The sequence below is a fragment of the Coffea arabica genome, chromosome 1c, assembly GCF_036785885.1.
Source record: "Coffea arabica cultivar ET-39 chromosome 1c, Coffea Arabica ET-39 HiFi, whole genome shotgun sequence".
NCBI classification, from domain to species: domain Eukaryota; kingdom Viridiplantae; phylum Streptophyta; class Magnoliopsida; order Gentianales; family Rubiaceae; genus Coffea; species Coffea arabica.
Window position 1 is genome coordinate 57,219,166 of NC_092310.1, and position 16,936 is coordinate 57,236,101.

The following is a 16,936-nucleotide window of genomic DNA, read 5'->3' on the forward strand; positions in this document are numbered from 1 at the left end:
AAAAAAAAGAAAGAGCGAGTAGCGTACAACGGCCGCTTTTGGGCGGGTGGGTGCATGGTGACGTGGGGAGCTGAGACGACGGTGGGCTTCTGTTCCGTCGGTCCACTTCAGATGCTCTTTTAGACGCCGTCGTTTTGTGTTCCATGCTCTGACTTTCCGTTGCGAGTACGACTGCTACTACTGCTTCTAGATTCACACGGGACGGGTGGCAATTGGGAAAGTTGGCGTTGGCGACGTCACCGTCATGACCGGCCGGTTGAACCGCGAACCGGTTATACCTTCGATCCGATTCAATTACAAAGCCAAAGAATTAATTGAATCGATCAAGAACCGGTTGAACCGATAAAATCCAGTAAAAACGAGGAGGTTCAACCGATTTTTATTAAGTATTTATTTTCTAAAATAAATATTTTAATTTTATTCAAAAGTTTCACTACTAAAATAAATAAAAAATTAGTAAACTTTTGAATCGGGATTGAACCGATCGAACCGTGAATCGAAAGATTTTTCGATTCACTTTCCGATCCGGGTTTAAAAACATTGGTCATTAGTCGTTGATAGTCAAGTACTGAATTTAGCCTTTCTCGTGGTTTCTATTTTTTAGGGCAAATTATCTAGATGACCACTAAATTTTTAGAATTTTTGAATTTTGATCATTGAACTTTTCAAATTTTAATTTTGACTACTGAACTATCTAAAGTTTAAGTTTCAAGTTATTCCGTTTGATTTGATCATTAACTATGTCAGATCTGAGTGTCTGTACGATTCACAAGACAAAAGAAAAAGGCATGGTTGACGATTAAATCTAACGAAATGATCCGAAATCTAAATTTTAGATAATTCAGTGGCTAAAATTAAATTTTTAATAATTCAATGGTAAAAACTCGATAATTCCAAAAGTTTAGGGACCATCCATATAATTTGCTCTATTCATTACTTCATCTCATTTTCGATTGTTTACTTTGAATAATAAAGAATATTTCTATATTGTCGTTTTTTTTTGGGGTATTTAAAATTTAGATTTTCTTTTAGATATGCAAAAGAAATACTAAAAACTTATACTAATTACATTTTCACAATAATATTACGACAAACCAGAACAGACCTAATCAATTAGTACTAGTTAGTTAGGGGAATTAGGATTAGGCGCCTGGACTGCCCGGTACCCACCGCTAGGCAGCGCACCTTTTTTTTAATAACTTAATTAATACTAATGTGATTAGGTACAATGTGGATCATGGAAAGCACATAGCCAACCAAATATTGAAAGATTGTTCAGTGATTATGAATGCCTTTCAATAATAAAAAAAAAAAGAATAATCATATGTGGATCAGAATAATACTACTAAGTACTAGTAGTATATTTTAATGATTAGATTTACATTTGAGAGTTGAAGCAAATGAAAAACGAAAACATCTTTTGTAATGGTATGTATGACTTTCTTTTTCGCTTTTAGCCTCTGTTCGGTTGATAGTTTGACTTTCACGCAAGCCATTTCTAAATTTGCTTAAAGTCATATTTCCTGCAGATAAGTTGCTCCCGGTGAATTTCCGCCGTCGAGTAATTTATATAATACATAATATTTGTATAAATATATTATAGAAATATAAAAATATATTTTATATATAATAAAATAAAAATTAATATAATATATATATATATCCTATACATAATTGAAATATACAAATTGAAATAAACATATTAAATATGTATTTGGAGTTGTTTTTGATATATTGTTTGGATATAGTGTTTTTGGAGTTGTTTTTGAAATACACATTATTATAGCATTTGAAATGTGAAAAACAGTTTTTCAAAAACAGACCCAAAAACAAACCCGGTAATCTTTGCATTCCTTGTCTTGGTTGCTTCCTTCTAGCGTTGGTCGACCAAAAGAAGTATAAAACCAACACGATGCGACATGATGTGTTTGACCATTGAATACTGTCAAGCTTGTGATTTTATTAAGGCGATAACCACTCCACTTTTTACCTGAGCTTGTATCACTCTCTCGTTTTATATTCTAAATTTTAATTTTAAGTATTTTACATTCTAAACTCTCAATTTTAATATTTTGCACCCTAAACTTTAAGTTTATCCCATTTAAATTAATCAATGACAACGTATCGTTTTTGTTCTAACTGTGATCTTTTGGCTCTTTTTTTTTTTTTTTTTTACTATTTTCATCACATTATCATTTATTTGTTTGGTCTTGGTCATTATTTGAAATAACGACTGTAGCATTTTTTTTTTTGTTATATAATGTATGTCAAATAAAAAAGTAAATGACAAGATAAAAAAGTGTATTAAAAAATGTGTTTGTGATGCAAGCAAATAAATTTTTAATAAATAATTCCTACCCAACACACACACATTGTTAGCAAAATTAATGAGATAAAAAATAGTGCAAATTAATTATAATATATCCTTTTTATTCCAACTGCAATACCTTAGCTCCTTTTGACAATTTTGAACATATTATTACTGATTTGTAGGGTTTTCTATGCCGTTAATTTTGTTGACATTATCATTAATTGGATTTAAGTAGAATAAACTTGAGAGTTTAGGCTGCACGGTTTTTGAAATTGAGAACTTAAGGTGTGAAGTGTTCAAAATTGAAATTTAAGTGACAAAGTGAAAATGTTGCAAAAAGTGAATATAGTCTAGGTGATAACTATGATGATTTTTCAAATGCATGCATAAAAATTTGTGTAAAATTAGAAAAAAAAAATGTAGCAATTATGCAAAACGTGTGCCTCAAATGAAGGTGCGGCAGTTGGCAACTTGGCATGTCAAATGCCTGCTAGGCAATAGGTTCTAGAGGTGTAAACAAGTTTAATTTCGTACTAATCGAATCAAGTTTTAATATAATTTTATGAAACTTGAACTCGAACTCGAGTTCGACGAGTTCAAAATGTCAAAATTGAGTTTAAGCTTAAAAAATTTTTAAAAAATTATTTATTTTTTGAAAAATGAATAAAATAATAAATTTTATTAACAAATAATAAAATGTTAGGGATATATATGTGTAATTTTACTATTAAAATAATAAATAATATATATAATCGAACTCAAGTAAGCTTTCGAATTAACGAATTTAGTATTTTTAAACTCTCGTTCGAACTCGAGCCATTTGCGATCGGCTTGATTTGTTTACAATCCCACTAGGTACTTTACTTTTTTTTTTCCCCACCTAGCAGAGGAGGAATAGAATTTAAGAATCAGTGAAAGAATATAAGAATATTGGAACCTAGGACCTTTAAATTATGAAACCTATACTTTAACTACTAAATCAAGATGTTCTCGACTCTGCTTGCTAACCGCAATCTGCCTTCTTTCCAATGCCATTTTGTTCTCATTTTGGTTTTCTTGAAATTAGAAAGGAGGGTTATATACTTGTTAGTTTGACTGAGAGAAATGAAGATAATGGAAACAAATATTTTAAGGTGTTATCTTGCTTTGGAGTTTTTAGTGGGAAGAAAAACAAAGGAAATGGGAAGAAATTGAATGAAAAAAAAAAAAAGATGGAAAGCGGATTAGTTGCACTATACTTTAGTTGTTGATGGTAAATGAATAAAGTACATCATTAACAATCGTGGGGGGAATTTGTCATTTTTTCTCTTCTATTCTTTTCTTTTCTCTTGTAAAGTCCCAAAACTGGGCCTAATTGATTATGAATCAACCCAAAAAGTGTGACGGGTTACTGCCAACATACTCCATATCAATGGGAGCGATGAGCAATTTCGGAACCAGTCCAAAAGAAGCTTCCTAGTGTCAATCGTCAGGTTTGTCTTAAAAAAAAAGAGCGGGACCCAAGAAAAATTGGCATCCCAGAACTCTGGGAGAATCTTTCGGTAATCAAAAACATTAAAAAAAGTAATCCTCCCGTCCTGCTTTAATAGTCTTGATTTTTTTTTTTCACATAATTTTAAAAAAATAATTAATTTTGTTAGAACAATCAAATCAATTTAGGTAGCTATTTTCCTAAAATACACTCACGTTAATTAGAGTATAATTTTATGAGAACTTGAATTAATGGTAAAAAAAAAGAATCAACTCTCGTTAAATGAGATAGGTTTATAGTAACAACAACTTACATTGAATAATGATATTTTAAAAAATTAAAATATAATTATATTCTTCAATTGAAAAATATGACTATCAAAGTGAGATTGAGAGAATATATCCTGCGAGTCCCCGAGATAAATAATTGGCATCCCAGAACTCTGGGAGAATCTTTTGGTAATCAAAAACACTAAAAAAGGCATATCCCCAAGTCCCCAACCCAATTCCTCCAAGCGCCGAGGCTGCCAACCACAGACATAATAAATAATCCGTGCATAATGCAGACCAGAGGGCAGTATCAGCTCATCCAAATCCCAATTTCGTCGTCTTCACAGTTCACATAGCACCAATTCACCAGTCACCACACGCTCCCCACCCTTTGCTTCCACCAACGCCAAGAATAGTAGCACAAGCAACAGCAGCAGCTGTTCCTAAAGACCGAAGGGTCTAAACGACCCGGTCCAGTTGCAGCAGGACAAGGTCCCCCAGTTTGAAACATCCTAGTAGTACCAGTACCAGTACAAGTACAATATATAGTACTACTGTACTACTACTCCATTATTCTTCTTGCTCCAATGGCGGTTGTAGTAGCAAATGGGCGTCCATTAATTACGGCTCTCATCTCTTGCAATTTGCCACATATCAAGTTCTTGCTCGGTGGTGGTGCTCCCACCAGTTGTCGTACACCTTCCTTCTCCTCCTCGCTACCGAACACTACACTCAAAAGTGCAACTGCACCGCACCATCTTTGGAATTTTAAGCCCTCGGCATCTCGGTATCTCCCTCCTGTCCTTGTTTTTAAGGTGGTAATCTTCTACTAGTAAATTTCTTGATATTTTACAATGTAAACATTTTGCCAGGCTGCTGAATTGTGATACATACTAGCGTAGCATGTCAAAAAGAGGGGAAAAAAAGAAAGAAAGAAAGAAATGAAGAAGACGTCTCTAATGTTAGTACTGATAATACCTGATTCTTTGAATAATTAACTCCATTTTTGCTTCCTGATTTTCCATTTAGCCTAAAGTTATCATGGATAGAGTTTTGATTTGTGATGCATCCCTTGAATATGATGGTAGCCCTGAATACAGCGGGAGTACAAGTGGTCCGGGAAGTTCTTTTAGCTTATCCAGACAACTTGAGATGAGGCTCCAGATTAGTTTGTGATTATGATCAGTAAAATGGTTTTGGAGGAATTACGTATGGTGCTTTCCATGAACATAGTGTGGGATTAGGCCCTTGATTGTTTAATTGGTATGGTCAGCAGAATTTGTGTATATATCTTAGGAGCTTTTGTTCATCTCAGAACATAATGTAAGCATGACCACCGTCAATGTGATACCATGTCGTTTAATTTTCATCCATTAATAAGGGAGATATATTGCCGTTGCTAAAATTTGAATGGGGAATATTGCAAGATGAGAATGATAATTCAGGAGCAGAGGCATTGCATTGGAAGAAACTGCAACGAATCATTGCCCCCCAAGGGCCTTTCATTTCTCTGAGAACCGATACTTGTCTGTGATGCAGCTGTAGCATGCTATTATTATTTTTTTCCTTTTATTACTGTTCTTTTATGATACAAGAGACTGCCGCCGGTTTTTAATTTAGTCTTGCATATGTAGCAGATTAATTATGCATTTATTCCATCTCATGCTATTGAAGTGTAGGTTCAAATGCTTTCAGCATCAGGGTCCTGAAAGTGATGAGTCTTCCACATCTAAGGACAAACCAGAGGGACAACATAAGGCTGCTGATGATGTAATGCAAAGTTTGAAAGGCAAAGCAGCTAGTGGAGAAATCTCATTTCTGTCAAAACTAGTGGTACTCCTGGCTGTGGCTCTGGCAATTACAGTGCTATCCATTGGCTTTAGACAGCCTCATCAAAGATCTCTGCTTGGCATTCAACATTTAGTTGATAGTTCATCTGCTCCCGCTTTAAGTACACATGCTGTTGGTTTTTCTTTTAGAGCTTTTGGATACAGAATTATACTTCCAGAATATGCTCCAGGGTACTTGACTATTTTGCTCACAAATTGTGTCCTTGTTTGTTTCTGATTATCTGGCCTTGCTATGCTTTCAGATGTCATATTACGTTGAAATAACTTAATTTGCCATATCTTGGGTACCTTAATATTCTTTTTTTCCAAATCTTAACAATATAGCAGAAGCATTCTCCTTTTCTCTTACATTTTGCTTCTTGGTTACAGAGAACAGTATGTTTAATTATCTTTAGGTCCCTGGTTTCAGGTGGATCTACTTCTGGCTTCTGATGGCTGCAGGATGCGGTCTTTTCATAAGTGAAGAGGCTTTAAATATATGGGTCTGTCCTTCCTGCTGGTACTTTTTTTGGGCAGACTCTTATGCTCTTTGACATCTGGACTTTGAGTGGGTCTTCTTGTCCTTTTTTGGAGTGCTTCTCTTTTTCTGAGCTTAACTTTGTCATCTATCCTGTAGGTTGGCATCACTTTAGCGCGGATGCTTTCACTGGATGGCACATGGCATTCTTTTCTTGATTCATTCTCTAGGAACGCTCACTACATTGTATCCACGGTTTTATGGGTTTACTGGTTAGTTGGGCTTGATTCAATTTGAGCTAATGAATTATGCTATGGACCTCCTCCAGTAATGCATGTAAAGCTGCAAATTTTTTTTCCTTTTAATCTTCATGCTAGTCACAAATATTAATCGACTAAAGGATCAATAATATTTGTCCTCAATATATTAATTCACATGGTGAATATTGTCAGGGGAGTTTGCATTAGTGATATGATACCATTTTACCTTGGCAAGCTTTTCAGACAATCTGGGGCATCCGATGATGTTTCTTCAAAGGTCTGTTTGATCTATAGACTTTTGATATGCAGTAAATGTAACTAGGTATTTATATGACCTTGAAATAGTAAAGTGATATGAATAATTTCTGTTTGGTATAGTTAGGAATTGGCAGAGAGAAAGCATTGAAAATCACGCGCGTTGTCCAAAAATATGGAAATCTAGTTGGTGTTGGTGAGTCTAAATAGCTTCAGAGCTCCTTTTTGCATGTTTTCATACTTGCAATCGTACAAATGCTGCTTGAAATGACTTGTAATATGAGCTTCTACAGTCTAATCGAACCAGTTCTGTTAGATTCCACTATTTATGTGTTATAGTTCATAAACATTTAAAAGGATAGTTAATGTTACCACTTTATAAGGGGATGGCACGGGCAGCTGATAATTGAAGTGTTGATAGTGGTAGCTGAAGTAGAACATCAAACCTTCCCCAAACCAGTGGAATATTTAATGACATTCTCTGACTTGCTTGTTTTAATTAGCATTCACAGGTACCCAATGAAAGCCTATCAAGCTATAATTATGCTGACTCTTACTCAAGAAATTTAATACTGATACTAAAGTTTGCCTCCAAAAAGCTGTTTCTTTTAGAAACGTATATTAAGAAATTTTGCGATAATATATTTTACTGGTTTTAGCAATCTTTAAAATAGTGTAAAAAGTTCAAGAGAAATGGTTTCGGTTATCTGGTATTGCTTTAAAGTACCCATAATAAAAGCTTTTGCGTAATTAAGAGTTCCAAATGATTGGCTTTCCACCAGTAGTGCTGCCACCTTATTCTCAAAACCATTGTAGAGTCCCTTGGTGTTGTTTCCATTCCAGAATCAGCATTGCCTGCATTGGGGTCTGCTTCTTGAGTACTTACTAATAGTTGCTTATCAACATAACAATATCTCCTTCCTCTCTTGGGGCACCGTAGCACATTTTATTTGACATTTCTTGAATTTCTTGAGCATTTGTTGGTAAGTCTATGTTTTCTTATATGCAGTTGAACGGTTCTCGTTAGGTGTGAGGAATCCTACAGCATTTTTAGCAGGTGCAATGGTTAGTATTATTTCTTCTCCCGAGCAAGATATTACTTTACTAGTACGAACTTTGACACAACAACTTATGTAATTGACATCTATTCTATCCAAATTCCTGTAAGCTATTATTTTGTGAACCTGGTTGATTTCATTATCATTTGTGATGTATGATTTTCTTCATCTTAAGGTGCTGACTAGGAAAAGGTTGTTACCGCATGCTATGCATACTAAGCTTTGGTGTCGGAGCAGAATGAGTTAACAGTTTGAAACAAAGCATTCCTTCTATCTTGATGCGTCATGGCAATTACCGATTTCTTGCATCTTGCTGTCAAAGTAATCAAGCTGGGAAGCTTCAGTCTATCTTGCATTTGCATTTGCACTGTAAAATTTTCTGTTTTGATGTCTCTGTCTTCTCTGGATGTTGGGAACCATTAGTTTATGCAGCAAAGGCAATATGATCACCAGTGTGGTACCTCGAATTGAGAGTGCAACCACTTCATGGTTCTTCTTTTTATGTTTTTATGTAGTTAGTTTTTTTAAAGTTCCTAACTAGTTTTTAAATGTCGTAAACTTACTTGTTGCTGGAACTCAACTATTATGCGGATTTTTATGTCATCACTGCAAACTATGTGGATTTTTATGCCATAACTGCAGTGTGTTTTTCCTGAAGTACGACTTTTTTGCAGGGTATATCACCTGAGTTTTTCTTTGCCGGTGTCTGTTGTGGTGGTCTTATAACACTTCCACTTCAGGTATTATTCTATCAGATAAAAGGACACCAATTACCAGCAAACTAGATTGTAGACTAGTCATGCAGGGAAAGAGTAAAATAGCTGTTCCTACTTGATTGCCCAAAAAAAAGAGACCTCATCTTTTATAGTAAAGTTGCCAGCTTGAAAAGGAAGGAATATAGATAATGCTGCTGTTAAGTGCAACTCAAGTTTAATGGTGAGGCTAATTGCTTCTTTCGCAAACAAGTGAATATATCACACATCCTAGAGATTCATATGGTCTTGCAAAAATAGTAACTGCATTTTACATTTATCAAAGCTATGAAAACACTTTGTCACGATATTTTTCTTCCATAAGCTTATGCCTTTTATTTTTTTAAATGACAGTTGGGGATTGGATTCTTATTCAGAGACCGTCCAGTGTTTGCCCTTGCCACTGTTGCAACTGTAGTGGTAAACTTTTATTTTCCCCGGATTAGCATATGGTTGCCTAAACAAGGGAATGCATTGCAAGGGGTTTTAGTGCTTCTACTAATTGTAAGTACTGCGCTGTTTTGCAGGGAATCTGGACTATCATCCCATATGCTGCAGCTGCTTTGACAGCATTGTTCCTTTATCTGCGACGTAAGAACTTCAGTTAGTTGTGGTTTCTGTTTCTAAGTTCACCATTTCCTGGGGTACACAGCCTGGAAACTATCAATACGTGCTTGTAAAGGGACTAACTACTGCAGAGAAAAATCAGGGTATGGATGGTTTTGCAACAGCTTGTTGAATAACCACCGCCAGACACCCTTTTAAGTGAAGGCTTTACAGATTTGGTTAGGGAACTTGCAATCATGCACTCACCGTATAATTGCTTGAAAGCTGGCATCTGTCCCTGTAACTTCCGTAAAATAGGGTACCTTATATATTCAAGGGCCAAGTTGGGCATGAAAGATCTTTTTGGCATATTGTTTTTGGTCATACCTGTTGCTCTCTCAGATTGAGTCAATCAAGGCAAAATACTTATTTACGGATAATAACTTAACAAGCACTATATCATACACATACTGCACAATTCCATTTAACATAAATTATGGTCTCTCAACTAAGCTATGGACCAAGTCTATGAAAGAAGCCCAGAAGAGGCATAACCATTCCATAATAATAATAACAACAATCTAAACTAAACGATTGCTGCGAGATGGGAAAGCTGGATGCCGTAGGCTTCTTTCAGCTCAGCCAGTACTTCTGCTATGCTTGGCCTCCGCAATGCATCTCTCTCAACAGACCTTGAAGCAATCAAAGCTGCCCTCCTCATGCTCTCAGCATCAAATGTTCCTTTTATGCTTTCATCCACTATCTCGAACGCGCCCGCTTGCAAGTATGGCTTGGCCTGCAATTGATGGTCAAAAACAACATGCTATGTCCGTCAGGAGCACTCATATGCACATAGAGATTGTAACGAATCAGCAGACACAGATCAGTGTAGAAGCACGTTATGATGGGATTTTGTAAACATGACATGCTAAGAAGTATCTTGAAGTGCCTACTGGTAACTGTTTAGCAGCATGCAAACGTTAAATTCTAATCAGGGATACCAATCTTAAATTCCAACAGTGTCGATACTCCTAACTTGCACAATCAAGGTTAAAAAATTAAGCATCAGATCATCGTGCACTCCCAAAAGAAATTTTGGTCTAACCAGAGGTACAACTATAGAAAATGGAAGGGATTCAGTCATGCAACAAAATGGATGGTGGTAGTTGAAAACCAATTATAAGGTTTCTGTAATTTTGCACTTTGCATTCTTATAAGATGCAAATCATTTAGAGAAAGAACTAAAGAAAGAGATCTAGTTACCCATAAGACTAAATTGTAGGAATCTGGAGAGCCAGAGTGAGTCAGTGGTTCTCTGCCACATATGAGCTCCAGAAGTACAACCCCAAAACTATAGACGTCACTTTTTTCTGTTAATTGTCTAGAGGAATAATATCTGTAGACAGAACTCGGTAAGATTGAAGAAGAGTGCCAGAATGAATATACTAAAAACAAAGCTCAAAAAAAAAAAGCCTCGAGAGCTTACTCTGGATCAAGATAGCCAGCAGTGCCTTTGACAGCAGTGGTTACATGGGTTGCATCGCCCTGAGTCATTTGCTTAGAAAGGCCAAAATCAGAGACCTTAGCATTCATCTCTGAATCCAAAAGAATATTGCTGCTCTTTACATCACGGTGAATGATCCGTGGATCACTTCCATTATGTAAGTAGTCCAACCCTACATTGAAACGACTTCATTTCAGATAATGGCTTATATAAAAGGAACTTTGTTGATTGCCATTGGCGAATTTACTCGGACTAGCTAGAATGGTTTTATAATTGATGGGATGATTGCTTCATTCCCTATGAAAAGGATCAGGTTTCCAACTTAGAAAATAGACGAATGATGGCATGATAGTGGGACACAACTGCGAAGTATAATTCTACTTTTGCACATGTACAGAATAGAAACCTGAGTTTCTCCAGTAATTAACAAGGAAATCTACGTGCACCTGTTAATATCTATACCTTTTGCAGCATCAACCGCGATTTTCAACCTGCGAACCCAGCTTAATGTTATTCTTTTACTGTTTACACCTGAAATAGTTATTTGTTCATTAATCAAAGGAAACCAAGAAATACAGAGACGGATTCCTGAGTAGAAGAAGCTTATATTACCATGAAGGTTATCAGACAGTGATCCACCAGGTAAATACTCGTACACTAGTATTTGCTGCTTTGACTCGTGACAGAATCCTTCCAAAGTTACAAGACTCTGGTGACGAATTTGTGACAGAAGAGAAACCTGGAAAATAATTTACAACATAAAATCAGGGATCACTAAAAGGAAAAAAGAGATCTTGTAAAAAACTTTTCCTTCACAAAAGATTCATCCGCAAATGGCAGACCTCATTGATGAATGACTCAGCCCCAAGCTGAGTTCTGTCAAATCGCACTTTCACGGCAACTAATTTTCCATCAGGAAGCTTTCCAAGGTAAACCATTCCGAAACTACCACGGCCTATGACCTCCTTGAAGTTGTTTGTGGCTGCTTTGATTTCTTTGTAGGAAAAGACTCTTGCAGCATTCCAGTTTCGTATATCCACTCCAGCATCTAATAATTCAGGAAACATTTCCGTTATGACATCTCATGGGTATTCTACCGCAGATACATTTTAGGCAATTTCTTACTTGGTTTTGAAGTGCTTTCAGGTTTCTTTCTCCTCGTGAAGAGGAGCACTGAAATTGCCATGACTGAAAAAGCTAGTGCTACGCCTCCCACTGAACCAAGTATAACTGCTATATGTTTGTGGCCCTTGCTCTTGCTTGGTGTAAGGACAGTTACTTGTGGTGTCTCAATAGTGCCTGAAATGTCAGTGCAGGATGATGTGGAGAAGGACAGGCACAGATTCCCTGATGCTCTGTCGAATTGAAAAAGAATCCAAGAGATGATGCATCAAGAGGCTCAGTTATGAACCAAAAATAAAAAAACGATGTAATTCACTCCATAGTCCATACCTGACTTCCAAACTTTCCCTGTTTAATGATTGGGGGAGCGGACCTTGTAGCTCATTATTCTCCAGATTCCTGAATGTTTCAAAATAGCAAATCACGTACAGATACAGCTATATGAGCCTCTTACCAGGTAGAACTGCTTCTACAAATGTTTCCAAAAGTAAATGAAACTATGCGTAAGTAACCGATAATGCTCACTCACAGTAAGTGAAGCTCCTTTAATTCTCCCAAGCTGTCTGGTACTGCTCCAAGCAAACTGTTGTTTTGCAAATCCCTTCACAGAGAATGTACGTCATCTTTCTATGACCAACTTCAATTTTATTAATGCTCAATGAAAAGGGAGGAAAATTCTCTGCGTTTTAATCATCAGAAAATTTGTCATAAGAGAAGTTCCATCGAATTTGTAAAAGACTTACAAAACTTGAAGGTTCATCAAATCCTCCAATTCAGACCCAAAAGATGATAGTTGATTGAAACTCAGGTTCCTGCAGCATTCAATTGCCAGTTTGTTTTAGGTTCATCGTCAGAAGCAACATAAGTGAAATACAGTTCTTCAAGTAGTAATTATACAGTTTCTCAAGATTCTGCAGGCTCCCAAGGTATTGTATTTCTCCAGGCAGCGATGTATTACTCAAATCCCTGTTTAACATAATGCCAGAGGATAAAAACAAAGTGCTGCAGATTAATATCTGGGATTGGGATGAGGGTTAGGATGAGATTGGAGCTGACGACATAAATGCTCATGGGTGGCCCATTACCGCTAGGGTGACTCTTCATATCATGGCAACAGATTGTGAGTGTGTGAAAAAGCTTGAGCCAGTGCTCAGTTTTTAAGAAGGCAAGAATCTTACAATACTTTAAGGTCCAACAGATCGCCAAAAGTGGGGCTAATTGATCTCATTTTCATGCTGGAAAGTTCCCTTCATAATGAGCAAAAGATTGATAACTATGGAACTTGACAGCAAGGAATTAGATTTAAGAAAAAAGATTCAAAAAATTCCAATGCAATACGGTCATACAAAGAAGTAACAAGATTTCCTTCACATTCTATATGTTCCCATGACTTTGGAGAACACGGATCTTCTTGCCATCCCAGATCCAAACCAGTCGACTGCTGAATAACCTGGAGGGCAGAAACTGCAAAAAGAATCAATATTTTAAAGTTTGCACCTTCAGTTCTACGAAGGGACCAAAAGAGTATGTGAGACAATGAAAACCATCCAACCTGTGGTGGAAGAAGTTTCTAAAGGAATATCTAGGATTTCATACACTTCGAGTGCATTAATGAGAGGGTAGTAGCTGATACTCTTCAATGTGATATTCAACCCATTGATTCCCCTCATTGTAAAGAAAAGAGCATTAGCATCCCATCTTTTCACAGTATAATTTGACTGAACAACTTCCCCATTGATCAGTACATCAAATGCTGGGGATACTGGCAAAATCCCAGCAAAGTAGAGGACAACATAGTAATCTCCCAGCCCATCGATAGGCAAATTATATGTCAAGTCAGCCCACCTTGCCAAGACTCTTGCAGATTGCAGAACAGCTATTGGAGGAGTTTCTTTGAGATTGGACAGATTGAAGTTGTTTTGAATATCAAAAGCTGTTGACACATGATGCGGACTGAAGTCCTCATCAGCATCCCAAATACGATCGTACTCGTCAAGAGGGTACCTTGCATTACAAAAAGAAGTCTGACATTTAGCAAAACCTCAAGTAAGCAACCAGAGAGAGAAGGAGATGACAATGGTCCTGCTTACCTCAGTGATCCATCAATATAACCAGTGTTGATCCTGTAAGACTTCCTAAGTAATTTACTAGTGAAATCTGCCAAGCCACTATTGTAAGCTCCTTGAGGAAGTGGGCGAAGTTCAAGGGAAGAGATTATAGGGAATCCTCCCTCAGGGATAGAGTAAAAACACAAAGGGAGAGTGTCTTTATCAACTGGCCATATGAACTCTTCTACCCATGGATCGGTTTTAGCAAGATTCACTGTCGTAGTCATAGCTCTCCCAAGAGAAACAGAAAATGCAGGGGGTTTATTGAGTCCATCATAGTTCTTGTACACAAATTGAGTTCTTACAAGTACCAATGACGATACATTCTTTATAGGAAGCCTGTAACACTTGGTACCAAGAGAATCCGGAAAAAACCGGACTGGAATTTGAGATGCGGAGCTACCATCAAGATAAACCACAGAGCTCATGTTGCCAGCATTTGTGTAAGCGCTATCAGGTATCCACGAAATATTAGAGGAATCGACATAGCTCACAGTCCCACCACATGATAAGCTTAAGAATCCTGTTACATCAAAATGCCATGACCATATTCAGGTCTTCTCTACTACCATATCCAGCAGATAAACAAATATAAATGCACATTGGTTACAGAAACAATACAGGCAGTAAAAAGAAAAGAAAAAAAAAAAGAAGATCAAACTTTGTACTTCCATTTTCCTCTCTTCCTGCCGAATGAAGTGGTTAAAGCTGTGATCTTGTAGAAGTGAAGAACATCAATCAAATGAGGCATATATAGTGAGGCATTTTAAAACCAAATCGAAAAGCTATCTGAACTTAGTAGTTAGCGCTCCATCAGTCTTCTTACAAAACATCTGACATTTTTTCTCGTAGTTGTTATAGAAGCTTAAGATATACAATGCAACAAAGAGAGTTCTGGGGGGTTTTCCGGGGGGTGGGGGTAAATATGAGTAAAACACCAAGGAGTGCGCACCATCTTGATCACAGAAAGCAATTTCCACAATCCCAGAAAGGAGTAAGAACCAGAGCCAGCAGCAACTTAGCAGCTCCATGAAAAGGGCGCCAGATGTAGAAACAGAATCCAAGTTTTTCCTTTTATATTTTCCAGGTTCCAGCTCATAGAGAAGTAGCAAATAATGAGCTCCAGGGTAGAATTCTCGGGCAAAAAAAGAATGCAGTGATGATCAGTGACAAGAGGAAGAAAAAAGGAGGGAGTGTTTAGTGGGTGGCAATGTAACGAAGCAGCAATTGAGTAGAGTATAAGGTGTGACAGTGACAATATTGCATAAAGTGAAAGTGGGAGGGAGGTTATTGGTGACTCCAGGAGATGAGTACAGTACTAGCGTGATTAAGGAAGGGCACAGAGGTAATGATGTTTGATGTCTGATGACGGTGATGATCATTGTTACCGTTAGTTGACAAGCATTACTTTTCAGGCAAAAATCAAAAGGCGAAAGACAACCCACGAAACAGTGATAGACGGACCACATCATCAAACCATGCAGATAAAGAGAAATTTCCAAAGCTACATCTTGACCACCTCCTCCTTTCCCACTGGGGCATTCCATTCCATGCCCTGATAAGTTATTTTTTGTTTCGACACGGCCAATTCAGGTACATCAACAGGCCAAACTGATTTGAAGCACAATTAAATTGCAAGAATTTATCAATTCTAGTCCACTTCTCCAAGTCTATTTCCAAATTGGCATGGTAAGAGTGCAATTATGGATGGACAGTTGGTTTTGAATGAATAAAATACTGTGGCGGATGATACATAGGATGCTTGTGACCCCAGCATCCAGGGCATGATTGTTTCGACTCTCCCTGGTAGCCCAGCATCCAAAGACTGCTTCTAATCATGATCAATCAGGTTATCTTCAAGATCAAGGAATTGAAATTTTCATTAGCCAAATTGAGGCAGTCAAAAAGCTAAGAGTCACAAAGCTGATTATGCTGTTTCATCATTTGATTATGCATGAGAATGCATTACATTTATTAATGATGTGATAGATTACAGTTTTTCCACTCTCAGTGGCTAGTGCCCGCTCAATTGAAAACAGTGAAAGAGAGTAATGAATTCAGCAAGAATAAGAAAAAGTGAAAGGTGTAGTGAGAAAGACGCAGGGGTGTATTAGGATGGCCTGTTTTGGGGAAAAAAAAATTTGCTTAAAATACTATATACATAAACACTCTATTATACTCACAAGTTTTTTTTTTTTTTCAAATACATTAAATAAGGTACTGGCAGTGAAGGCAGGTATGGGTGACTTGTGGTGGGCAGTAGGGTACGGGCATTTTGGAAAAATATATTTGTTTGGATAGAGTATTATTTGAAATAATTACTGTAGTACTTTTTGTGATTTGATATATGTGAGATAAAAATATGATTAAAAACTAGGGAGGGACAGCCCGCGCGACACGCGAGAATTTGGTGCTTGTGATTCAAGATAATTAATAATTATTGTTTAATATTTTGTATTATAGGAATTGAAGTATGATGATTTTATCATGTAATTTTAATAGAAAAATCATAAGTTACATAGTGAGTCAATAAAAATAATGTGCAATGAGACATCCTTATGGTTATACTATATAAGAATCCGTTATGATCAAAGGTTATGTTTGAATTTCAACTGCAAAGATAAAGGTAGTTTGAAAATGTAAGAATGTTTGAAGTGCAATTGAAAAATATCCAAAGGTCTCTTCTAAAACTTATCCAAGATGATAAAACATTTTAAAGTATTAATTGGACCCTTCATCTCTCGAATCTATATATGTTCGTGAAAGATCCCTCAAGCAATGCTTCTAATTTCTCCCTCAACTTAAACTCAACCTGAATTATCAAGTCAAGTTTATCCATCAATCACTTTGCGTCCAATCTAATCTAAAATAATTTTATTTTTGACTAACTATTTATATAATTTGGTGGGTATAATACGACTTAATCACATGTTTCTTACAGAGATAATAATGCCTTCAAAGTTTTGTAGAAAC

At 36.6% G+C, this 16,936-nt stretch overlaps 2 protein-coding genes across 8 annotated transcripts; one reads left to right on the plus strand and one right to left on the minus strand.

Moving 5' to 3' along the window:
* The first annotated feature begins 4,324 nt into the window (after positions 1-4,324).
* Positions 4,325-9,598, plus strand: LOC113713863 (uncharacterized). Of its 7 annotated transcripts, XM_072081447.1 has the most exons (11): positions 4,698-4,838; positions 4,924-5,012; positions 5,731-6,072; positions 6,311-6,383; positions 6,518-6,630; positions 6,811-6,895; positions 6,997-7,069; positions 7,883-7,938; positions 8,606-8,671; positions 9,038-9,103; positions 9,211-9,598. In XM_072081447.1, the coding sequence occupies exons 2-11, from the start codon at positions 4,993-4,995 to the stop codon at positions 9,289-9,291; spliced, it is 975 nt and encodes a 324-aa protein (XP_071937548.1). In that variant the 5' UTR covers positions 4,698-4,838; positions 4,924-4,992; the 3' UTR covers positions 9,292-9,598. The 7 variants fall into 7 exon arrangements, 6 of the variants coding, with proteins under 6 accessions (XP_071937545.1, XP_071937536.1, XP_071937538.1 ...); XR_011841178.1 differs by lacking the exons at positions 4,924-5,012; positions 9,211-9,598 and adding an exon at positions 8,107-8,252 and having other exon boundaries at positions 4,325-4,866; positions 5,726-6,072; positions 9,038-9,104; XM_072081435.1 differs by lacking the exon at positions 4,924-5,012 and having other exon boundaries at positions 4,337-4,866; positions 5,726-6,072.
* A 34-nt stretch (positions 9,599-9,632) lies between these two features.
* LOC113713873 (probable LRR receptor-like serine/threonine-protein kinase At5g48740) lies at positions 9,633-15,283 on the minus strand. The gene is made up of 16 exons (XM_072081432.1): positions 14,916-15,283; positions 13,946-14,486; positions 13,408-13,859; positions 13,202-13,319; positions 13,034-13,102; positions 12,753-12,821; positions 12,599-12,667; positions 12,385-12,456; positions 12,186-12,254; positions 11,859-12,088; positions 11,576-11,781; positions 11,346-11,472; positions 11,196-11,264; positions 10,716-10,905; positions 10,493-10,625; positions 9,633-10,025 (listed from the first exon to the last, which is right to left on the minus strand). The coding sequence occupies exons 1-16, from the start codon at positions 14,992-14,994 to the stop codon at positions 9,816-9,818; spliced, it is 2,703 nt and encodes a 900-aa protein (XP_071937533.1). The 5' UTR covers positions 14,995-15,283; the 3' UTR covers positions 9,633-9,815.
* Between the last annotated feature and the right edge of the window lie 1,653 nt (positions 15,284-16,936).